At 40.2% G+C, this 25252-nt stretch overlaps 1 protein-coding gene across 1 annotated transcript in view; it reads right to left on the bottom strand.

The window, feature by feature from the left end:
• Positions 1–4196, bottom strand: part of ITGA8 (integrin subunit alpha 8) — a 287595-nt gene extending 283399 nt beyond the window's left edge. The window contains exons 1-2 of the mRNA XM_066280756.1: positions 3857–4196; positions 3058–3191 (exon numbers count right to left, since the gene is read on the bottom strand). Of these exons, the coding sequence (XP_066136853.1) occupies positions 3058–3191; positions 3857–4068 (346 nt within the window). The 5' untranslated portion in view covers positions 4069–4196. The remainder of the gene's footprint in view (positions 1–3057; positions 3192–3856) is intronic.
• Between the last annotated feature and the right edge of the window lie 21056 nt (positions 4197–25252).

Raw genomic sequence — 25252 nt, 5'->3', positions numbered from 1 at the left:
GAACCACTTGATTTTGTACAGAGCAGGAACATTATCTACTCTTTGCACTTGCACCTCCCCCATCGCCATATGCTTCCCTACAGTTTCTTTTTACCATACTTGAAAGGACCACAGATTTTAATAGTATTCATGCATTTGAAGTGCTAGGCTATTCCAAGCTTCCTCTGTTGTTGCATTTATGATGAGAAGTAATAAAAAATAATCCAAGTTATATGATAATGTAAAAATGATTATTCATTAAAAAAATTTTAAACTAAAAAGCACTTTAAAAAAATGTCAGTTGACCTTAAATAAACTGAGGTTTAAGATCACAACCACATTTAGGGACTAATTTATAGGCCAGTCTCCTTTGGTGTCCAGGCTGAGAGAATTTAGAAGGTTATCACAGCCAAAACCAAATTGTAGACACCTCAATGGCCCGAACAAGTTGAAACAATGTCACTAAAAGGTCTAATTTACTTAGAATGTCTTGAATTCAGATGTAATAGTAAAAGCAGACAGCATCAAGACAGGGAAAGTCATGACTATCTCTTCAAAGGAATATTTTCCTGCAGCATCACACTATTATATGAATGTCAGTTTGTGAGTGTCCAGCACTCAGAGCTTCTACTTTGTCAAGCAGAGAACTTTTCTTCCTCTTTGTTGGGAAAAGGTATGTTGCTGTCGAAGGGCCAAGAGCAAGACAGGAAGCGGCTGATGGGGACATCGAGGGGGCATGCTAGCAGGAGTGGTGGCAAACCAGAGGGCATATGCAACCTATTATTTCCAATAAGACAAAGGCTGCTTCTACAGTCTCTGGTTTCCACAACCCTCTACCAATGTGCTTTTCCCTGTCGCATCTTCTCTATAAGATCATTTTAAAAATGATATTTGTGAAGCTAAGTTTGGAGTTAGAGAATGGAGGAGGGGAAAGGAAAGTGAGTAGCTCTATGAGGAAGGAAGGCAGGGGGAACAGGCAGGTTTTGGAGCAGACAGACCTCTCGCACAACACTGCATCTACTTCTTACCATTGTGTGATTCTTAAACATATATTTTTTTAACACCTTTGATGTCAGTTCCCTCTTGCATAAAATGAATTTCACGTGGTTATTTTGTTTTATAAATTATAAATAATATGTATAAGTGACTGGTACCTAGTAGGTGATCAATAAACATAATGCATCTGGTAACAATGACTGAAAGCCCCAGAGTTAGCAATGCCTTTGTTTCTGCCTTTCATCTTTGATTCCAAGATCATACTCTTCCCACAGAACAGATGCCGGAGCTGGAAATAGCTCTACTGGTTCCTGCTGTCCCTTCCTCTTTTTCACAGCTTCACAGCAAACGGCAGCCACTGGCATGTCTATTGTTTTGGGGGTGCATGGATAAAGTGGTAGAAGAGATGTGTAGGTGGCTAGCAGCCACTCAGTAGCAAATACCTGAGCTGTGTTCCTCTAACCCCTTTCTCCTACTCGGGATGTTTTCAAGCCATTCCCAACAGCAACCAAGGTTCCTGGGCCCACAGTACCCCCTGATGGCTAACATGAGAAACTTTCTTTTCTCAATGTTTCTTATCTTCTCTCTCTGTGCAATTCCCCCAGGCTTCGTTTATTCCATCAAGGCCTATTCATTCCTCACAAATGTTCTGTATTGTTTTTTTTTTCTTTTTCATTTTTTGCTCAATAAATAATTGAGCAAACATCTACCTCCCTTCCTGTTTCTTTCCCTTGTTCCATTAATGAATCCTCAAATTACTGTGGTTACCATTGCTAAGAATAATAGTAAAATGAGTGAATCTGTGCATCAAGAAAAACCTCATATATTTAGAAGTAAAATAAGACATCTCAAAAGTCCTTTGAGAAATTGAGAGGTCTTTTTCAGAACCTGGACAGAAGATGCTATCTACCCTCAACTCTTTCTCCAAGTAACACTGATCTTTTGACATTCTTATTATTTTTCTATATATTTAATGGCTGCAGTAGTACTAATATGTTCTCTACTGTTTCATTGCAAATATAAAATACTTTCTTAATTTGAACATAACTAAAGGTAATGCTTGTAAAGTATTTCTTTTCTTTGAAATTATTTTCATATTCATAGAATTGTAATTATTTCCTCCTTTAAAATAAAAGAAAAATGCAAAAAAGTAACAGGTAAATTCCACCCATCTAATCTCATCAAAATTCTGTGAAAATGGATTTTCTACCTAAATTTGAAATGTATGATAATGTAACAACAATGAAGAATGATGTTGCAAGATAGTTGTGTGGCACAAAAGGTATTTTAAATGATTGTTCATCAAAGAATATTATTTGAGTTGACATATTCACATTTTTCTGAAAAGAGATATTTGTTTTCTATAATATATACCTTTTGAATTCATAAAGTTTTGGCTGTACAAATTAAAACAGTCAGTGTTAATGTTTTTGAAAGCATTATGTTTAAATTGTTTTCTCAGGACCCAAAGAGAAAACACCAGAGGAAACAAAACCAGCCTGAATTGTTTAAAATGTATTTCCCTTTAATTAAATAGGAAACATCTGTCTAGGGATTTTGGAAATGAATGTAATCCATCCACACTCTGCCTGTACTAGTTTGCCTCCAATGTCCAATATTTTGAAAGAAAATTCTTTCTTTCTGTAAAGAATTAAACAGCAACATGCAGCAAAGTCTGGGTCTTGCCTCCAGAGTTTGGGCACTGGAAAGGCTACGGCTGTCTTCCCTAGATCTGTCTTTGGGAAGCAAATTCTCTCCATAATCAAGGTTAGGCTGTAACATTTGTTTTTCTCTAAAGCATCTGCATACCCTGAACATGATCATCTCAGGACGGCGAGGAAATAGAAATTACTAGGATGTACGCAAATACTCCAAGTCAAAATATTGTTCCCCTTCTAGGATTCACTCAGCATTTTCCTCCCACTCAGGCTATTAAAAGCTGATATCTGTAGGGACCTGCACAGCCCACAACAGACTCATCAGACAGGACAAATGAGTACCGAGAAAGTGGGGAGTTGACTCTAGGATGGCTCTGGTTTTTTGAAACCAGGTCTGCTGTTGAGAATGACAAATATCACTCACTGGTGTTGTCAAACGGTATCTGCTTGCACTGCGCAGACCCCTCGGCTGGCCAAGGACAGTAATAGACGGCTCCCCCTTCTATGATGTCTGGCTGGCTGGTGTTGGCTTTAGGCGCTCCCACCAAGACACTCGCTCTGCAAAAAAGTTGGAGAAAACCACTCGGTGGGAATCATAATGCGCACGTGAGCTTCGGTGTCCAGCTGCACGTCCACTGAGCCTAGGGTGGGGGTCAGGGGCAGAAACGTAGGTATGGGGGAGCAAACTGTCAAACTTGATTTCTTTCCTCTAGGAAACCTGGGGGCCTCTGAAACCGTGCGTGCAAACAACCCTAATTCTTCTCTAGGTGGAGCTGTGTATACAGTAAGGTGAGAGAAGGGGGGGGGGGGGCCCAGGACAGAGGCCAGAGGCTTGGAGAAAGCAGACAGCATTTGCAACCAGACAGTTAGCTGTTACAGGCTATGTATAAACAGGCCGTGCTATGGTCGTTGATTTAACTGGCCTGCGTCGGCCAGGTCCCGTTTTCCTTTTTGAGTCTTTGTGCTGGAAAGTCCCCACTATACCATTCAAGCGGCAGGTCTCCAGTTCAAAGTGCATAAGGCACATTTAGCCTGTTAGGGGGAGAGAAGAGACTGGTGGCGGGGAGCGGGACGGGACCCCAAAATGCACCAGCGCGAGGGAATCTCAGGAATCGCCTTCCTCCAGGCTGCAGGATGGGCGCGGGTCCCTAGACAGAGGGGCTCCACGCAACCTGTGGCCGGGCTCGCCCACGCACGCCCACTCCCTGCGCCCCGCGACTTACGTGCGAGCCGCAGGTATGTGGAAGTCCACCGCATATCCGAAGTAGCTGCCCTCGGGGCCGCTGTACACCGTGAGCTTGTCCACGTCCAGGTTGAACGCCTGGGAGCCGGGGGACCACAGCATCCCCAGCGCGGCCGAGATGCAGCAGAGGGGCGCAAGCGGCTGCGGCCGGCCGCCCCAGGGACCGCGACGAGTTCCGGCAGACATCGCCATCCGCCCCGGTGGCTGCTCTCCGGGGAGCAGGACCCCGTGTGGAAACCTGCCGGGGTGGCGGCAGTGACAGCCCCAGGCGCTCGGATGCGTGTCCTCTGTGGTCTGCTCGCAGCCAGCTCTCAACCCGCTGCCCCGCCAGCTCGGGGGCTGGCCCAGCGGCTGCAAGCCTCCGCCGGCAGCGGGAGGGGGCCCGGCGCTCTCGCGGCGCCTCCTAGCGGCCGGTCCGCGGGCTGCGGGCGGGGCCCGCGACACCGGGGCCGCCTCAGCTCCTGCTGGCGGCCGGCGCCAGGCGCCTGTTTCGGCTCCTGGTTTTCTATTACATTTACATCTGAAGGACGATCTGAGTCTCGTACAAATCAGTTTAAGCCATTGCTTTTGGAAGAAAAGCCCCCTACGCGGGGCTAGAGTTTGCTCCAGTTTGTCCCAAATGGAAGAATGTGAAAACGTACCCCATCAGGAGGCAAGATAAGCGTCCTCCTTGCATCATCTCTGCAGTCTAAAGACCCTCAGGGTGGATGCATTTCCTTTTCTTCTGTGACTGAGATAATCTAAACCCAGCATTCCTCCCCGCCCCCCAATCCACCCCAGCTTGCTGCAGAGGAAACTAAGAAACAAAGAAAGTCTCGACATTTTATTTTAAACTTTCTCAAAAGCCAGTGGGGCATGTTAAATGTCCTGGTACTAAATGTTGGTGACCCTGTGTAGCTGTGTTGAAGATTGACAACGTTAGGAATGTTGGAATTTACAGTATAACCCTAGCAAGGGTGGAAGGTGTAGGCTGGAATCTGCAGGAGTTCTATTATTGATCTCTTTTTGTGTCCTCTGGTTGGAGCTGAATGAAGAATGAATAGGTGGAGAAGTGAGATGAGTAGCATAGCATAAGTGCCTTTACACTACCTATGGTCTTCAGAGAAACCCTAAAATAGAGCAGTTAAATATTAAACTGGTGGTGAGGTTGGGGGACAGTTTAGGGATGGGAGAGGTAAGTAGTGTCCAGAAGTTTAAGGAGAGTTGGTGGTATATGTAGACTTGTGCAGGAATTTGAATAGCAGGCTGGATTGGGGCGTTGTGTGTGGAGAAGTTGAGGGTAAGAAAGACCAAGGCTAGGAAGAAATGGTTTTACAAGGGATTGGAATAAAAGAGTGGGTTAGGGAGTGGAAGTAAATAGAGATGGCTCTCCTGGAACAGAGGATCTTTACAATAAGTATCAATACATTTATTAAGGCTACAGGAGGCAGTTCTAGAGCAGAGGCATGACATGCCCACAGGGATTTAAAAGTTTAGTGAGGACATGTGTGGGGGATGGGAAGCTGGGGGGGCAGTTGTTAGAAGGGAGAGAAAGCAAAGAAGCTGTTGCCTAAATGCACTGGGTGATGAGAGCCTCCTGGTAAATAGAAAGAAGGGAAGGGAAGACCACAGTGTTGATGAGAAGGAAAGGGGTCAGAAGATTGCTGGCAGAATGAACGAATGTGAGAGTCCAAGGTGAGCCAGTAGGTATCTACTTTGGAGAAAAAATAACAAAGAGTAACAACTGGGCAGAGAGCAAGATGGGAGGTTAGTGGTGAGTTAGACGCTGGACTTACTGACTCTGAGTTACTAGTGGGGAAGCCCCAGAGACAGTGAAAGCACAAAATGCAATTCAGAGCAGTGATCAGTCTTGTGACACAGATCGGGGAGTCTACCACGGGAACTCTCTGAAGCTTCCCTCATGGGAGCTCACGGAAAAGCTGGACTTTTTCATCTCTCTTACAGTGAAAGCCACTTGGTAGACAAATTTGGATTTTATGCCTTTGTCTTTGCTTGTCTTATCCCTAAAGAAAATAGTAAAAATTAATAAGCTATAACATTACCTGGCAAATCACGAAGTCTGGATAATTTCCTAACTGTATAGTCTTTTCCCACACAAGAACTGAAGAAACAATGGTAGAAGCCTTGTTTTCTCAATTCTAAAGTCCATTTGTGTGGGACATGGAGTCGGCTTCTCTGGTCAAGTTACTATTGTTAATAAACATGATATTCCTTGTAGTAAATTTTAAGAAGTAATTCACATGAAACATTCACATGGGATGTTCAGAGCTATGCAGGACATAGAGGCTCCAAATAAACTCAAATTGATCATTTCCTGACACGGCATGCTGAATTTAGAAACATGTTTATTGCATGCAAGCCTTAGAATGGAACACCTACTATACAGGTTGAACTAATAACATAGTCCTAGATATGCACCTGACCCAGTATGGACTCACTGGGCAGAAGGAACTGCTTCTTAAACAATGCTTTGATTTATGTAGGGTAGCACATCCCTGGGGTATCCCCTTTGTTACTCTTTGTTTTGTGATATTTCTAGTATATTTTATCTTTTTAAGTGATGATAGGTAGGGAAAGGAAATTCTACTTATTGCCACATAATTATATATATATTTGTTCCTTTCTTCTAAAATACTGTACACTTGTTCTTGACTTACACAGCCTGTATTCTTTTTATTGGTTTTTTTAAAAAAAATTAAATTTAACAGGGTGACATTGATCAATAAGAGTACATAGGTTTCAGGTAAACATTTCTATAGCGTTTGAACTATTGATTGCCCTATGTGCCCATCACCCACAATCAAATCACTCTTTGTCACTGCACACTTGTCTGTCTTTACTCCCTTCCTCCACCCTCCTTTCCTGAACCTCTCACCCTCTGGCAATCACTTCATTTCTTCAATGTCCATGAGCCTCAGTTTTATATCCCACCTATGTGTGAAATCATGTAGTTCTTAGGTTTTTCTGATTTACTTATTTCACTCAGAATAATGTTCTCAGGGTCCATCCATGTTGTGATAAATGGCAATATGTCATCGCTTCTTATGGCTGAGTGGTATTCCATTGTATATATGAACCACATCTTCTTTATCCAATCCTCTATTGAAGGACATTTTGGTTGTTTCCATGTGTTGGCCACTGTGAACAGTGGTGTGATGAACATAGGGGTGCATGTGTCTTTATGTACCAGTGTTTTTTAGTTTTTTGGGGTAGATACCCAGGAGAGGGATTGCTGGGTCATATGGTAGTTCTCCTTTTAATTTTTTGAGGAACCATCATACTTTCTTCTGTAATGTCTGTACCAGTTTACATTCCCACTAACAGTGGATGAGGGTTCCTTTTTCTCCACAGACTCTCCAACAGTTGTTATTACCTGTCATGTTGATAATAGCCACTCTTAACAGGTATGAGGTGGTATCTCATTGTAGTTTTGATTTGCATTTCTCTAATAGCTTGTGAAGATGAGCATCTCTTCATCTATTTGTTGGCCATTTGTATGTCTTCATGGTAGAAGTGTCTGTTTAGGTCCTCTCCCCATTTTTTAACTGGGTTGTTTCACAGCTTATATTCTTAACTTTCCACTTTACAGATGAGGATACTGAGGTTCACAGAGGTAAAACAATATGCATAGTCACAGGGCAAGTAGGTGGTACAATTTAGATCCAGGACTGTCAGATGCCAAAATTTGTTCCTCATGCTATTAGGTCTACAAAAATTTATCTTTTAAGTTATAATAATAATTAGGAATCTTTCTAGAGTTAGTAAGCTATTCTGGGCTAATAACCCTTTGTGCATGCTTGTGGGTGGTGATTGAGAAGTGGCATAAAGTAGCTGTGTACTCTGCCAAGAGGTCTTAGAAAAGGGTTTGATGGTACAGTAGTTTCCCTTTATCTGTAGTTTCACTTTCTGTGGTTTCAAGTCAACTGTGGTCTGAAAATATTAAATGGAAAATTCCATAAATAAACAATTTATAAGTTTTAAATTGCATGCTGTTCTGAGTTTCATAATGAAATCTTGTGCCATCTACTCCATCCCACCCAGGATGTGAATTAACTTTTGGTCCTGCATCTCCAACCATAGGTTACTTAGTGGCCACCTTGGTTATCAGATTGACTCTCATGGCATCAGAGTGTGTGTGGTCAAGTGACCTTTACTTTACTTAATAATGGTCCCAAAATGCAAGAGTAGTGATGCTGGCAATTCAGATGTGCCAGAGAGAAGCCAAAATGTGTTTCCTTTAAGTAATAAGGTACGTGTGTATAGGAAAACACATAGTATATGTAAAGTTCAGTACTATCTGAAGTTTTAGGCATCCACTGGGGGTCTTAGAATATATACTACTCACTTCATTGAAGCTATAAAATATCCCCTAATTTTTGTGAGCAGTATATTTCCCAAGGATAAGGTATTGGGGTACTGGTGTACTTTGGTATTCAAAAAGAGGAGGGAAAGAGAACTAACTCAAACCTCTTTGACTTCCCTGCGAGTCCAAAAGCCTGGGAGAATAGTACATATCCCAAGTGGCCAGGGACAGGGAGCTGTAATAACTAAAAGGACAGGATAGGTCTAAAAAGGTGTCTTGCATATTTTACTGATCTAACCCATGGTTGGCATGCCAATCAGTAAGTTCTGGGGTGCTGTCAAAGAAACACATGGGCAGTGATGTGTCTTGTGCTGAATGAGAAGTTTGATATTTTAAAGATCTACTAGCACTGATTTATTTGCCAGAAAAGCAAGTCTGGGAATTGTTTATCACGCATGCGAGGGCATGTGTATGTTTAACACTGAGAAAGGTATACAGAGTTGTTTCTCTAAAAAGAGAAGAAAGGAACCCAAAGGTCAAAGATAGAACAGACTCGGCCCAAACTTTCCAAAAATAAATAAGTAAAGAGTACCACAGGAAAAAAATAAAAAGATCTCTGGGTCATAGCCATGCACAAAGTACTTAAAAATAGAGATGTTATAACATTTAAGCATTGGTGCATACTTTTCAAAAGACAACCAAATATATTCATAACTTAACCAGTTTTTATTTCTATGTTTAAATCTATTTTTTTATGTAATAAAGTATGGTCCCACCTTCAAATAAAGGGTTTGAGTCTTGACATGATTATTTCATTATTATAGCCATGTTTTCAATATGTTAACTAAACTACTTACAAAATAAGCCAATGTGAAACCTATGTGTTTTAGACGGTTTCATCAGCTTTAAAAATGCACCAGAAATGGAAGGTAGTTTTTCCATCTCTTCTTATATTTTGTGGAATTGAGGTGGTCTTGGGTTTTTTGTTTGGTCAACAGTTCTGAGGGTTGTTTTTTTTTTGCAATATTAGAAACAACTGATTAGTTGAACCTGGAAGTAAAACCTGCCAAAGGGAAAGAATTTTAAAATCCATCGAGTGTCTCTAAACCTGAGCTTATGTCTGCAAATTTTCTATTCTGGTGCCTGGAAAGTGAACCTCATCACAGTAAAATAATTTTCTCTTCTTTTTGATGATTTTGTTTGCAATTCTCTTTTATGACTTTCCTTCATGACTTTATTAGCAACTTGTAAGTTAGAAGTGCTGCCCAGAGGCCCCTGTGTTGGCTGCCCTTCAAGCACAGCCAAAAATTGGTTTAGCTGCAGGAAAATTCCCACTAGTCAAAACCAGACTCTGACTTGATCCCTTTTTAGAATGAACCTTTTAAATACGGCTCTGCTTTAAACAAAAATGAAAATAAAACAATTCTTCCTCTAAAGGAAAAGTAACTAAAGATAACTATGCACTTCCAAAGCCTTTACATTTGGGGATAAATCTTCCTGAGAGGCAAAGCCTCAGGAGCACCTGAGCTTAGACTAAGGATCTTGAATGGTTTACAGATTTCAGTTAGGGCCGGTTCACTCCTGCATCCTGAAAATCCTCTGCATGTCTGATGGGTTGGCGAGTGGGCCTTTTAGGTAGTTATTGACCAAAGTGACTAATGCAAACTTCTGGGGGGCGGGAAGCAGGGATAAGGTGGGGAAGCTTTTGTGAGCTACCTTTCCTCAAAGAAGAATGCAGCCATGTGACAAGTCAAAGAATGAAATGGATTATTCATGACACAACCTTTTTGGGGGTGGGGAGCAGGAAGAGAGAGACAGGAACATTGAGTTGATCCTGTATGTGCCCTGACCAGCAATCAAACCCACAGCCTTGTCATTTCCAGACGACACTGAGCTAACTGACCAGGGCCACAACTTTTCAAAAAATATGTGGTGATAACTCTGTTCATTCAGATATGGAAAGCAAGAGACCCTATTGCTTGTCTGGAGCTATTGATGTAGTAAAGTTCAATCTTAGCAGGATCAATCTGTACACACATAATTAATATATTTAGTTCTCTATAAAATGCCCTATGCCTCCTATGGTATCAATGTGTTTTGTCATCTGTGTGACTTACTTAAAAGGCCTACCATGTCATAAGTTATCCATGACCTTGACCACGTTATCTCTGTGAAGAGATGCCCTTGCCTCTCTCCAGGGTTAGCAGTCTTCGAGAGAACAATTTGAAGGTTGGAAGTGAATTTGTCTTCTACTAAATTTGATTAAAACATGACTTAAGTTGATCTTTCTGGGTTTTATTGTTGTGACATTAAAATATATGTGAGTTCCCCAAAGGCCTCTGGGTACATGCAAAAATATAAATATGACAAGTTAAATTAAAACCAGTAGATAAAAATTAAAATACTTTCATAAAATATAAATAAAATACTCTCATAAAGAAAAGAGAAAGATGCCAAGTGGTATTATACTGGAAAAAGAAAACTAAACCAAATGGATAAAGTTTAGCCCATTGTTCAACTGTTTACAAGGAGGACTTGTTTAAACTAGATGTTAGAGTGACTTCCCATAAAATCCCGGAAAAAAATGTGCTACTACTTATTATGATAACAAATCAGGGAACTATAGCAGCCCCAGGGAGAGTTAGGATCTAAATTATAATTATTTTTATAGTAATGTTAGGATGTTTTCTAGCCCTTAGTTACTATGGGATCGCATTCATTTACATCTCACTCTTGGATGGTGAGACAGCCCTAAGTATCATTAACATTTCTCTCAAAATCCTGCTGTCTGCTCAGGCATAGAATGATTGTTTGGAAACCAGTGCTGCTTACATGTGGAGAGGCAGTATAACGTAGACATTAAAAACACAGATTCCAGAGCCAGATATCTGGGTGTATTGCTCATCTTTGCCACTTACCTGTACAACCCCAAGCAAGTTACCTACCAACTGTATGCCTCAGTTTACCCATCTGTAAAGTGCAGGTACTAACCTTATACCACATGGACTTGTGAAGACTAAATGGGTTAAAATATATACACGTATAGGCAAGTCCACATGAAAAGAAATATATGTTAATTATTATTGTTATTTACACTTCTGATTGGTAACAGATTACTAATAGAATGATGTTATCTTTTCCTTTCAGTTATCCACATGTGCCTGCCCTTCATGAAGGACCACAAGAACTCACTGTTTACCAGACCTTATCTTGGAGGTGGTCATATTCTTGATAACTGTTTTGGTTGAGCCTTCTGAATTAATATTTATTTGGACAATAGCAGGTTGTAGAGAGGGTACCAAGTTATTTGAAGTATTTGGGGGGATAATAAATGATGTTTGGGGAATATTAAACTGAGCTATACAAATGAAGGACAAATAAAGAACAGTTAATACATAATTATATTAGTCAACATGTGAAAAAATAAAGGTCAATTAGGATAGGGCAGTGCAGTGCAGTGGGAATGGGCACATTAAAGCTTTGTTTTTAGTGTCTTTTATTTGATGTATGTAGTTGTGATTTTCTTTTTATTGATACTTCTTGAGGTACTTCTAGAATGTGTGTTGTTTCTTTCCCATGCCTCTCTCATCTTCTAAGATGCCAATTAATACGCTTGACCTCATGGTATAGCCTCTATTGTTATTGTAGTTTTATGTTTCCATCTGTTTAATTCTACTTGTTTTATCTTAATATTTTTCTTCTGACTTATCTCTCAGTCCAATGATTATTTCTATAATTGTGACAAATCTGCTGTTAAATCAGTCCATCAAGTTCTAAATTTTGGTTAGTGTATCCTTAGGTTATAGAATTGCCTTAGGTTATTTTATTTTTATTCCCAGTTCTTAATCTTTTTTTTAAATTTCTGAACATTTCCAGAGTTATTTTAAATTTTGTCTAGTAACTCTATTATGTAAATTATGAAGAAGAAGTCTATTTATATTGTCTGTTGTTTCTCTTGAGTATTGATCACATTGTTTTGTCTCCTTGTATACCACTCACATAAGAACATTTTTTAAAAATTAAATACCAATAAAAAAATAAAAAATAAATAAATAAAATTAAATACCAGATATCATATATAAAGGAGTACATAAGTAATTTAATGCTAAGAATGATGTTATAACTTTATTAAGTTGGATTTTATATTTATTTCTGGCAGGCTTCTATGAATAATAGTATACTCACCCACTTTAGTGATTTTCAGGGATTCAATTGACTCAAAGGTGAGCATCAGTCCCTGAAAGCTCTGCTGTATTTCCAATTCATCCTTAATCTTAACATCTTGGGGTCTCAGCCCTAAGTGTACCTTTAAAATGATCATTTCCTAGACCAGAGATTACAATTTTAGTTCTCTGAGCCCCATCAGCCTTTCCCACCCCAACCTCTCAGTTTTCTCTTTCATTAGAAAAACAGAAGATTCTTCTAGGGGAAAATAGCTCCAGATGTTGGCTACCAACTTTGAATTTTCTTTAACCCTTGGACAGTGGCTCTATAATTCCTTAGTGCCTTATAAATGCTGCAATGCATTTGAGACTTGCTAAAAAATACTCTGTCAATATTTTAAAGCTGTTCTTAGCAGGATGATTAGTCTAAAATATCTAGTCTGGAATTATCAGACTTTGTATCTAGATAATTTTGGTGAATCGTAGTGCTCCTGTTAGAAAAATAAAATTATAATGTCGGACTTGGTTTAATGAGATATTTTGATTTTTTCTAAACACCCATGTAGAGTTGTCTAATAGTTGGTTTAAAATATAGAGCAGAATTTTGATAAATAAGTCAAGTGATACTTGCATTAGATTTTGCATGTAGAAAAAATCAAAATAATAATGTGTTCCTGAAAAGGCCCAAAATTGCAAGAGAATGGGTGACCCCTTTCTACCGATATTTATCAGTCATGAGCTTGATACTTTGCTTTATTCTTTACCTACATGATCTATTTTAAGATATTTTTAAATATTCCATTTTAAATATGAGGAAGCAAACTTTATGAGGTTAGTAACTTGCAGGAGGTTACATGTCTGGTAAGTGGTCAAACCTGAGACTAAATCACAGAATGTCTTTTTGATGCCTAAGAACTTATTTTTTTTTTTTACAGAGACAAGAGAGAGTCAGAGAGAGGGATAGACAGAGACAAGAAGAGAGATGAGAAGCATCAATCATCAGTTTTTTGTTGTGACACCTTAGTTGTTCATTGATTGCTTTCTCATATGTGCCTTGACCACGGGCCTTCAGCAGACCGAGTAACCCCTTGCTCGAGCTAGCAACCTTGGGTCCAAGCTGGTGAGCTTTGCTCAAACCAGATGAGCCTGTACTCAAGCTGGCAACCTCGGGGTCTCGAACCTGGGTCCTCTGCATCCCAATTCGACGCTCTATCCACTGCGCCACCGCCTGGTCAGGCGAACTTACTTTTTCTATTAATGTATTTCTGCTTTCTAGGTTTGGTACAAGACACTATCATCAAACTCTTTGAGGAGTCAATATCAAAATGAGGAGCACTCCAATGGCAAGAGAAGTGAAGGCAAAGATAAATGAATGGGACTACATCAGAATTAAAAGTTTTTGCTCAGCAAGAGAAACTGATATCAAAATAAACAGACAGCCAACTATATGGGAACTGATATTTTCAAACGACAGCTCAGATAAGGGCCTAATATCCAAAATTTACAAAGAACTCATAAAACTCAACAACAAACAAACAAACAATCCAATAAAAAAATGGGAAGAGGACATGAACAGACACTTCTCCCAGGAAGAGATACAAATGGCCAACAGATATATGAAAAGATGCTCAGCTTCATTAGTTATTAGAGAAATGCAAATCAAAACTACAATGAGATACCACCTCACTCCTGTTAGATTAGCTATTATCAACAAGACGGGTAATAGCAAATGTTGGAGAGGCTGTGGAGAAAAAGGAACCCTCATTCACTGTTGGTGGGACTGTAAAGTAGTACAACCATTATGGAGGAAAGTATGGTGGTTCCTCAAAAAACTGCAAATAGAACTACCTTATGACCCAGCAATCCCTCTACTGGGTATATACCCCAAAACCTCAGAAACATTGATACGTGAAGACACATGTAGCCCCATGTTCATTGCAGCACTGTTCACAGTGGCCAAGACATGGAAACAACCAAAAAGCCCTTCAATAGAAGACTGGATAAAGAAGATGTGGCACATATACACTATGGAATACTACTCAGCCATAAGAAATGATGACATCAGATCATTTACAGCAAAATGGTGGGATCTTGATAACATTATATGGAGTGAAATAAGCAAATCAGAAAAAAAACAAGAAATACATGATTCCATACATTGGTGGAACATAAAAATGAGACTAAGAGACATGGACAAGAGTGTGGTGGTTACCAAGGGTGGGGGGGGAGGGAGGACATGGGAGGGAGGGAGGGAGAGAGTTAGGGGGAGGGGGAGGGGCACAGAGAACTAGATAGAGGGTGACGGAGGACAATCTGACTTTGGGCGAGGGGTGTGCAACATAATTTGATGACAAAATAACCTAGACATGTTTTCTTTGAATATATGTACCCTGATTTATTAATGTCATCCCATTACCATTAATAAAAATTTATTAAAAAAAAAAAATGAGGAGCACTGAAACAAGTGCAGTCACTGAGGGAGCCTGGAGGCCACAACACCCAGTGGCAACAAGCACATTCAGGAACCAGAGCCTGGTTTCCAATGCCATTCTCCAAGAGAAGGCACCAGTGAAATGGCCAATTCTATGGCTGGGGCAGAGAATGAAACAAATGAGTCTGCAGCACCTCATAGAACAGAAAATAAAGGAGTGCTCTGGAAAACAAGCTGATGGGGGTATATCAAGGGGACACAAAATTCAACTGAAGGAGCTCCCAATGTCAACTTAAACAACAAAATAACTAATATAGTATTATATTATAACTCAGACTATAAAATAAATAATCATGAGTCCTATTAGGGACTGACTTGTGTGCCCCTCCCCCCGCCATTCTTAATGTTGAAGTTCTGACACCCAATATGAATGTATTTGGAGATAGGGCCTTCAAGGAGGAAAAGGCTAAATGGGGTCATAGGGCTAGTGTCTTAATAAGAAGAGAAAGAGACACCTGAAATCTCTTTTTCTTTCTCCTTCTTCCTCTCCCCTTCTCTCTCAATATGTGCACAGAGAAAAGGCCCAGTGATAATATAGTGAGAAGGAAGCGAAACAAAGGAGAGAGTCCTCGTTAGAAACCAACCCTACTGTTATTTTGAAATAAGCTTCCAGCCTGAAGAACGGTAAGAAAATAGATGTGCTGGTTAAACGACTCAGTCTGTGGTATTTTGTTATGGCAGCCCGAGCAGACTAATACAAGTCCATGGTGATATAAATAAATGATGAGAAGAGACAAATTCCCATACATACAAAATATTTTTTTTTATTTATGTCCACACTGGCTCCTTAAAAAGGTGGAGCCCAATTTCCTTCCCTTTAAATGTGGATTATACACAGTGACCTTCTTCCAAAGAGTATAGTATGGAAAGGGCATATAAATGTGTGAAAGATTGATATTATTCGTAGTGAGTCATGCTGATAATGTACCCAATATCGATTTGTTGTTCCACTTTATTAATGCATTCATTGGCTAATTCTTGTATGTGCCCTGACCAGGGAGCAAACCCACAACCTTGGCATATGGGGACAATGCTCTAACCAACTGAGCTACTCGGCCAGGGCAGTTTAGGTTTATATAAATAGAAATAAGAGGTGAGTGTGGCACTTACTTCTGTGCTCTTCCTCCCAAAAACTATAGTCCCAATCAGATCAAGAGAAAAACATTAGACAAACTGAAATTGAGAAAGACTTTACATAATATCTAACCAGTATTCCTCAGACTGTTAAGATTTTCCAAAAAGAAGTGAAGTCTGAAAAACTGTTACAGTTCAGAGGAACTTAAGGTGACATGATGACTAACTGTGATGTGGTATCCTGGATGGGACTCTGAGACAAAGGAGTAGGTAAAAACGAAAGACATTTAAATAAGGTATGAGGCCTGACCAGGCGGTGGCGCAGTGGATAGAGCGTCGGACTGGGATACAGAAGACCCAGGTTTGAAACCCCGAGGTTGCCAGCTTGAGTGCGGGCTCATCTGGTTTGAGCAAAAAGCTCACCAGCTTGAGCCCAAGGCCCCTGGCTCAAGAAAGGGGTTACTCGGTCTGCTGAAGGCCCGCGGTCAAGGCACATATGAGAAAGCAATCAATGAACAACTAAGGTGTTGCATCGTGCAACGAAAAACTAATGATTGATGCTTCTCATCTCTTCGTTCCTGTCTGTCTGTCCCTATCCCTCTCTCTGTCTCTGTAAAGGAAAAAAAAAAAAAGGTTAAATAAGGTATGAGCTCTGTTGAATAATAATGTATCCATATTGGCTCCTTTGCTGTGACAAATGTGTCATACTTATGTAAGATGTTAACAACAGGGGACACTGGGCACAGGATATATATATATATGAATACTATTCATGCTGATTTTTTGTGTGCAAATTTTCTGTAAATCTGAAACTGAAACTATTCTAAAGTAAAAGTTTCTTTCAAACAAAATGCAAAACTGTACATTTGTTGAATTTTCCATATGACTTCTCTTTTGAATTGCTCCTCTGAATATTCCAAGGTAAATAAATATTTATTAGCTTTATATTGGGAGGAGAATTTAGTTTGTTTGTGTTTCTTCTCAATGAGCAGGATCCATTTTTTGCAGTCAATATTCTTCCACGTCTTGGCAGAAGCCTAGGAGATAAAGAAGCTGGGGGAACCCTGGCTGATTAGCTCAGTGGTAGATTCCCAGTCAGGGCACACAAGAGAAGCAACTGTCTGCTTCTCCTCCCCTCCCCCTCCTTCTTCTCTCTCTGTTTCTCTCCTGCAGCCATGGCTCCATTGATTTGAGTATTGGCTCTGGGCACTGATGGCTCCTTGGACCTTCCACCCCGGGTGCTAAAAACAGCTCAGTTATGAGCATCAAGGATCGGCCCCAGTCGGGGGTCACCAGGTAGATCCTGGTCAGGGCACATGTTTATCTCCCCTCCTCTCACTTAAATTAATAAAAAAGAGAGAGAGAGAGAGAAGAAGAAGCTTGGGGGTGGGGAGGGCCAGCTCAAAACTGAGCATGTTTATCTGTCTGAGGAATCCCTGCAGGTATACTTTAAAGCAGCCTGTTCAGTCCCTGCATTTGAAACATCCCCACAGTTTTAGCCTTCTCTTCTTTAGTCATCAATTTCCTTCTCCCTTTACAGAGACTCTCTGAAAATCCCTGAAGACAGTATTTGCTTTTAAATGTTTTGGATTAAACTCTCCATTGTCTTTTTCCTTTGAATCCTCTTGTTCTCTCTGTTCCCACAGAGATCCTCCCAGCTTTTTCATTTTATTTTAAGATTATGTTACTGAACCAGATGATTCAGCTTCATCCTTTGCTCTCAGACTCAGGAAAAAAAATGCCTGGGCTGTGGGATTCAACAAACACTTCTACCTCTTCCTTTCCAGACCCTGTCAGCTGCACTGTTCCAATGGCACTCAGATAGATCTACAACTATGAGCCCCATTCCTCCTGGATTTTAGTGCTGGCCTGCAACCAAGAACTTGCTCCAGCTGTATTGACCTCTAATTTTCTTAACTCTTTCCTCTTCTTTATGCTGGTGTTGGGAGTTAGAGATGGAAGAAAGAGAGTCATTTCTTATTTTTATTTATTTTTTAATGACAGACAGAGAGAGGGACAGATAGGAAGGGAGAGAGATGAGAAGCGCCAATTCTTCATTGAGCACCTTAGTTGTTCATTGATTGCTTTCTCATATGTGCCTTGACAGGGAGGCTACAGCAGAGTGAGTGACCCTTTGCTTAAGCCATCGACCTTGGGTCCAAGCTGGTTAGCTTTGCTCAAACCAGGTGAGCCCGCACTCAAGCTGGTGACCTTGGGGTCTCGAACCTGGTCCACATCCCAGTCCGACACTCTATCCACTGAGCCACAACCTGGTCAGACAAGAACATTCATTCTTCACACAAGTGTTTATCAACCATTTATTCTGTGCCAGCCACTAGGGTTACAGCAGTGAATTAGGCAGGTGAGGTCCTTGGCCACATAGAAGCCACATTCTGATGGGTCAGTAACAACTACAGACTGCTTATTACTGCTACAGAATTTATCTGCATGTGTGATTTCATTTAGTCCTGATGATGGCAGCTCGATTGTTGTCCTCATTTACTGAGACACAGGTGCTACCTGACTTACGCAGGGCCATGTAGCCAGTAAGTAATGAAGACAAAATTGAAAGCCAAGGACTTGAATCCCAGAACATTTGGATTGCTCACCAGTATAATATTGGAAAATTATTCTTTGGGGTGAATAAACACTGTCCTACTTCTAGCTTTCTCTTTTTGTTCTAAAAAAAAAACAAAAAAAAAACTTATGCTGTTTTTAAACAGTGTCAGTAACATCTCATTATTACAATTCTAATTAAAAAAAGCAGTTCGTTTTTAAGGAAAATTGTGCAGTTGACATTTAGTAGTTGCTTATGTCACAGTGTCCATCAACTCTCTTCCTTAGTTCTATGGTGAGCTTCCTCTGCCCCTCTTTCCGCCCTCCCCACATTGCAGAGTGTCCAGGGAGTAATGTGGGATGGACCACCATCCACTCTGTGGACAAGGTACTGATTGAAATAAACCAAACAGCCTGTGCCATCTTTCTGGCCACATGATTGGTAGGGATGAGGTCAGTGTCTGGCATTCTATATAATAGCTACAGTGATTCGTTCAGGGTATTTTGTTTGTTTTAATTTTTTGATTTAGAGAGAGGGAAAGGAAGAGAGAAAAAGAAATGTCGACTTGTTGTTCCACTTTATTTATGCATGTATTGCCTAATTCTTGCATGTGCCCTAACCAAGGAGCGAACCCACAACCTTGGCATATGGGGACAATGCTCTAACTAACTGGGCTACCCAGCCAGAGTGGGTTAGGTTTATATAGAAATAGAAATGAAAGGTGAGGCTCTCTCTCTTCCTGATCAAGGAAGAGGAGACACATGACTTGAACTACTGCTGTTAGCCATGGGGGGAGAAGAAACTGAGAGACACACAGACAAAGAGAGCTGGTGTTCTCATTGAACTACACTGCCATCGGCCGCGTTTCGTGACTTTGCAGTGATGTGAGTCAGAAATCATCTTTATTGTTTAAGTCATTTTGAATGGGAGTTTCTTTTGATTTTATCCCACATCATACCATTTAATACAAATAATTCCTTCTATGTTAGGTATATGACCTCTAATAATTCCTTCTATGTTAGGTAGGTCTTTTAAAAACAAATTTTATGTCTGACCTGTAGTGGCGCAGTGGATAAAGCGTCGACCTGGAAATGCTGAGGTCGCCGGTTCAAAACCCTGGGCTTGCCTGGTCAAGGCACATATGGGAGTTGATGCTTCCAGCTCCTCCCCCTTCTTTCTCTCTGTCTCTCTCTTTCTCTCTCTCTCTCTCCTCTCTAAAAATGAATAAATAAAATTAAAAAAAAAAACAAAACAAATTTTATAAGAAACTAAAAAAAAAAAAATTCAGAGGGCTTCAAACATCCAGAGGACATTTGCAAACAAATTTGGATCTGTGACTTATAAGACAAAAATAAGATAAAGTAAAATAAAATTCACCTCGCCAGTGATGCCTCTGTTCCACACATGAAGATAATCAAGACTGTGAGTTAACAATTTGGGGCCAGATGTAACAGATGCTTACTTAATTGGCTCACGATATGCTGGTTTCAGAATGTAGCGTCTTGGATTTTGTTGCTAAAAACACTCCTATTTTTGCCAAACAACACTGTTCTGGAGGTCTGCCACCACAAACACAGAGAGCTTGCTGTGGTGGTGATTTGTTCTTTTGGTGGAACCATGAGACTCCACTAGATTATAGCAATGTGAGAGGCAAGACATCAGCCTGCTTGTGTTCAATTAATCACGTTAGTCTCTAGATTTAAAAGCACAGCTTCATTCTGTTAAATAAGAGTGAAGATAATAGTGAAGCGATTAGGACTTCAAAATACATGGGAAGCATGTACACTTCCAAGGACATTCCCTCCGTGTCCGATGTAATATTACATGGAGATCTTAGCCTCTGAGGATACAAGCCAAAGAAGAATCAGTTGAGATGTAGCACAGTAAAGCTCAACTTTTACCAAATTCGGAAGATCAGTCTGGAGAGAGAAGGTAGTTCTCTAATTGAGACTTTCCAGTATGTTTTCAGCTTTCCAGTTAGCTTTGTTGGCCCAACATGACTTTGTAGAATTACATAGTGAGAATTATAGCTTTCCACTCTGCTCTTAGAACAAAATATTAAGAACATAGTCTGCCTGTCAGTGGTAAAAATGGGAGTAAGAAATTTTTACCTTCCATTTTTATTTCTTCTTTCCTTAACTACTGTATCTGACAATTGGGATATGGACAGGCATAAATCATATATTTATTCCCATAGGAATAAAATACATCTGGATCGTTGCCCTATTAAAACTAACGAGGGAAAAACTCATGTCTAGTGCAAGTGTAATATCATGTCAGTGCTGCCTGCACTCTGAACAGATTGTGCCCCAGAAACCAGTTTTTATGGGTTGTATGAAAGTTGGAACATATTTTTTGACAAAAGGCCAGCCCATAGTGGCCTCATAATGGAACAGTTACCATAAAACCTAGCCACCATATTGACGGTGCTTCTGGGGGCAGTGGTGCAGACCACACTTGGGTTGCCATCCTTCTCCCTGGCTACAGTAGCATTGATTCCTCCTTGATTGTTCCACAGGGACGTGGCATAGTACAGAGAAGGTTGTTGATGGCTGGGAAGAGACAAGGACTCAACTATGGAAAGGAATAGGATTGATGGGCATGAAGGGGGGGGGGCGGGGGCATTATAGAGCCAGGAGATGAGCAAGTGGGTGGCTCCTAACAGAGTGAAGTCCTAAGGTCTCTGCTTGTGACTTGCTTCTCTTTTAAAACTTCTTATCTTTGAAGACAACATCAGATTTTGCTTAAGGTCACATCATAGACATGAAATTCTGAGGGCATTAATTCAATTGATATAATTGGGAAGTTCCAGTGAATCTTGACACAGCCTGGGTTCTTCTGTCATAATGTGCTATAGAATTCAAACTTTATTGAATACTTCTGAGTTGTTTATATTGGAATTTTTAGCACTAATGGCCATCAGAAAGGAAGGTAAAAATGAATAGATGTCAAAGGTTACCCTGAAATGAGCATCACTGTAACAAAGTCCTCATTACATTGTATTTATATTCAAAGCAAACAAAATTTGACTTCTTATTGAAATGTGAACAAAGTTAAAATTTTATTTTTATGTATTCTAAATTTTATTTCAGTTCCATTTTATTTTAGGAAATACACATTTTTTTCATGATAAATGTAAGTACACATCTTTTATCTAGTTTATCTATATGAGCAAAACTATATACAATAAAACAAATTATATAAATATTTTCTTGGGAAAGAGATCTATATCTTTCATCAACTCCTCAAAGTATTTATGCCCCCCAAATTTTCAAGATTCACTGCTCTACAAGAATGAAAGTCCAGCCTGACCAGGCGGTGGTGCAATGGATAGAGCATTGAACTGGGTTGCAGAGGACGGTTCAAAACCCCAAGGTTGCTGGCTTGAGCACAGACTCACCAGCTTGAGTGTGGTGTCACTGGCTTGAGCATGAGATTATAGACATGACCCCAAGGTTGCTGGCTTGAGCACAGACTCACCAGCTTGAGTGTGGTGTCACTTGAGCTTGAGCACTAGCTCTGCTGTAGCCCCCTGGCCAAGGCACATATGAGAAAGCAATAGATGAACAACTAAGGTGCCACAATGAAGAATTGATGCTTCTCATCTCTCTCCTTTCCTGTCCTTCTGCCCCTGTCTGTCCCTCCCCCTCTGTCTCTGACACACACACACACACACACACACACACACACACACACACACACGATGAAAGTCCAAGTTGCTGTTAATGGAAAGGTATAATGTGTAAACTCTTTAAAGTTGGGAACTCTATCTTTCATGTTCATTGAATCTCCCTAAACACCCAGTCTCTTACTCTCCGCCGTTTTCTATATGTTACCGTCTGTTCCACATGCTGGCAGGATAAGTGCTCACTGGGGGTTTAGGTCCCTTTCTGCCCTTTCGTCTTCTTGCTCCCTCCACCTACTCAGTGTTCTAGCTGTTCTTTTCAGGTATTCTCTTTGTCAGTATTGTCTGCTACTCCTCTTGATTCTTCCTGATATTCTAGTGTAATAATCTTTGCTCATTTTCCAGCTGTTTGTCACATGCTTCCCGAAATTCTGTCATGCTCCAATCTCTGTTGTTGGCAAGAAAGGAACCAAGAGCACGGACAATGAGTAAGCATGGCCTGAGCACCTATGTGGATGTCAAGCAATATGTTGTATGCTGACGGTAAGATACACAGCCTCTGCCTCGAGGAGTTAAAATTCAGGCAGATTAAACAGCCTTGTAAAATCTTCCTGGACATTGTTATTCTGCTAGGAAGCTGTTGTGAGTAAATAATTTGGGTGAACCCCCCTGGCATATCTACCTATCCAATACGTACCTGGGCATTGCATGGGTGATAAGTGCATGTGCCATTCCCTAGTCTCATTTTACAGAGGGACAGGCAGACATACACAGATGGTAGCTATTATATAATTAAATTCATTAATAAGATTAATCACTCTGAGAACATTCCCATTTTCTAGCCCCCTCCCAAAAAATCCATTTTGACCACTATAATTATGTTTCAGTACTTTGTGGAAGATTGCTTTGGACCTTATTTAATCAGTCAATCAGTTAACAAAAATTCACTGAGCAGAGGCTGATATGTGTCAGACTCTGAGGATACACCAGAGGGCAAGACAAAGACTCTGCCCTCCAGGGTTTGCAAGCCCCTTGAGAGAGAGCAGGTGGGGGACTGTCCCACTGTTGCTTCCCTTGTTTCTCTTAGGCCTGCTCTAGTTCCCTGCCCAAGTCATGTAAGTGTTGTATATAACTGGTTTGCTAAGAGGACCCAAACTTGGAACTGCTAACTTTAAAGCCCCCAGGGTTTGACAAAGGTCCCCTGGTGGCTCACTCAGAAGCAGTAACAGTGGCTTCTCTGCTCCTGTGGTTGATTTGACTGTACCACATATGTGGATTGCTTTTCAATCCAGAGACAGTGGTTACCTTAACTACACTGAATTGAGTCACAATAGTGTTTTTTGGCCAAATTCTTCTACAGGATAGACTAATTTGTGTGAACTCCTGTGAAACTCATAAAGGTGGACATGATCCATAATATCACTAAGAGTTTTTACAGAGATATTTTAACTTAATTTCTGGAAAAACAAATGAAAATCAAAATGCTACAATACAGCCTGCAAAGCTATAAGGCAAACATCCCAGCAGAATGGGGTTTGGATTGTGAGATTCCACTTCTCCTCTCACTCGACTATAGCCTATACTTTGCTCCAGGGAATTGAGAACATGACTCATGTCCCTCTATTCTCAGTCAGGACCTTATGCTAACATATATGGTTCTTCAAATGGAAATATTGGTCTTTCTCATTCTTTCTAACACTGTGATTTTCAAAGTGAATGAATAACCTAGCCAGAGGGATGCTCTTATTCATTTGAGGTTCCTCCATATTTAGTTCTTTTAGCCACCCATCTACAAGCCAGGGGAAGGACACCCCTGTTACTGGCTAGCTAGCTATACCTGCTATTCTCGGATATGTGAGAAGCAGTTGTTTTCTAGGCTAACTAGATTGTCACTGTGATTGTTAGTTTTCTGTTTCAGCTTGGCTGTATTATAGTGCCCAAATATTTGGTCAAATATTAGGTATGTCTGTTAGAAATTTTTATGTTTTACGTTATTCTTTACATTTTTAATTTTTTTTCAATTTTAATTGACATACAGTATTAGTTTCAGGTGTACAACATAGTGATTAGACATTTATATAACTTACAAAGTGATCACACTGATAAGTTTAGTACCTATCTGATAACTTACACAGCTATTAAAATAATATTGATTATATTCCCTATGCTATCCTTTACATCCCTGTGACTATATTGTAATTGCCAATTTGTACTTCTTTATTTATTTATTTTTATTAATTTTAATGGGGTGACATTGATAAATCAGGGTACATAAGTTCAGAGAAAACATCTCTAGATTATTTTGACATTTGATTATGCTGCATTCCCATCACCCAAAGTCCAATTGTCTTCTGTCACCTTCTAATTTGTAATTCTTAATTCCTTTTCACCCCAACTTTCCTTCCATCTGGAAATTATCAGTTTGTTCTCTATGTCTATAAGTTTGTTCCTGTTGTGTTGTTTGTTTTGTTTTCTAGATTCCCCATATAAGCAAAATCATAAAGTATTTGTTTTCATCTGTATGACTTATTTCACATAGCATAACATGTGAAGGTATTTTGGGAGAGATTAACATTTAAATTGGTGGACTTTGTAAGCAGATTGCTCCCATAATGTGGTTGGGCCTTATCTAATCAGTTGAAGGCCTGACTAGAAGAAAAAATCAACTTTCCCCAAGCAACAGGAAACTCTGCCAGCAGACAGCCTTTGAACTTGTCCTGCAATATTGACTCTTTCTTGGATCTCCAAACTGCCTACCCACCCTATAGATTTTGATCTTGCCAGTCTCCACAGTTGAGTGAGTTGATTCCTTAAAATATATCTATCTATTCTCTCTCTCTCTCTCTCTCTCTCTCTCTCTCTCTCTCTCTCTCTCACACACACACACACACACACACACACACACACACACACACTATTGGTTCTGTTCTCTGAAAGACCATTGGTTAACAGATATGTGGGCTAACAAGATCCCCTCACAGAGAGTTCTTTGACCCCAAACTTTGTGATGATGTAACTCTGACTACCTATGTGATATCTTGTGAGTCTTCCCTGAAATTAAGAGGCATTCTTAGAAGTTGGAGATGCAGGAGAGAAAATATGGAGGGAGGGTGGTTCTATATAACAACCAAGAAAGACTGGGCTCATGTACTTTGTTCCATGG

This window comes from Saccopteryx bilineata, chromosome 5, assembly GCF_036850765.1.
Source record: "Saccopteryx bilineata isolate mSacBil1 chromosome 5, mSacBil1_pri_phased_curated, whole genome shotgun sequence".
In the NCBI taxonomy this organism is placed as follows: Eukaryota; Metazoa; Chordata; class Mammalia; order Chiroptera; family Emballonuridae; genus Saccopteryx; species Saccopteryx bilineata.
Note: the sequence above shows the minus strand (reverse complement) of the source record. Positions and strands in the feature narration are given on the sequence as shown.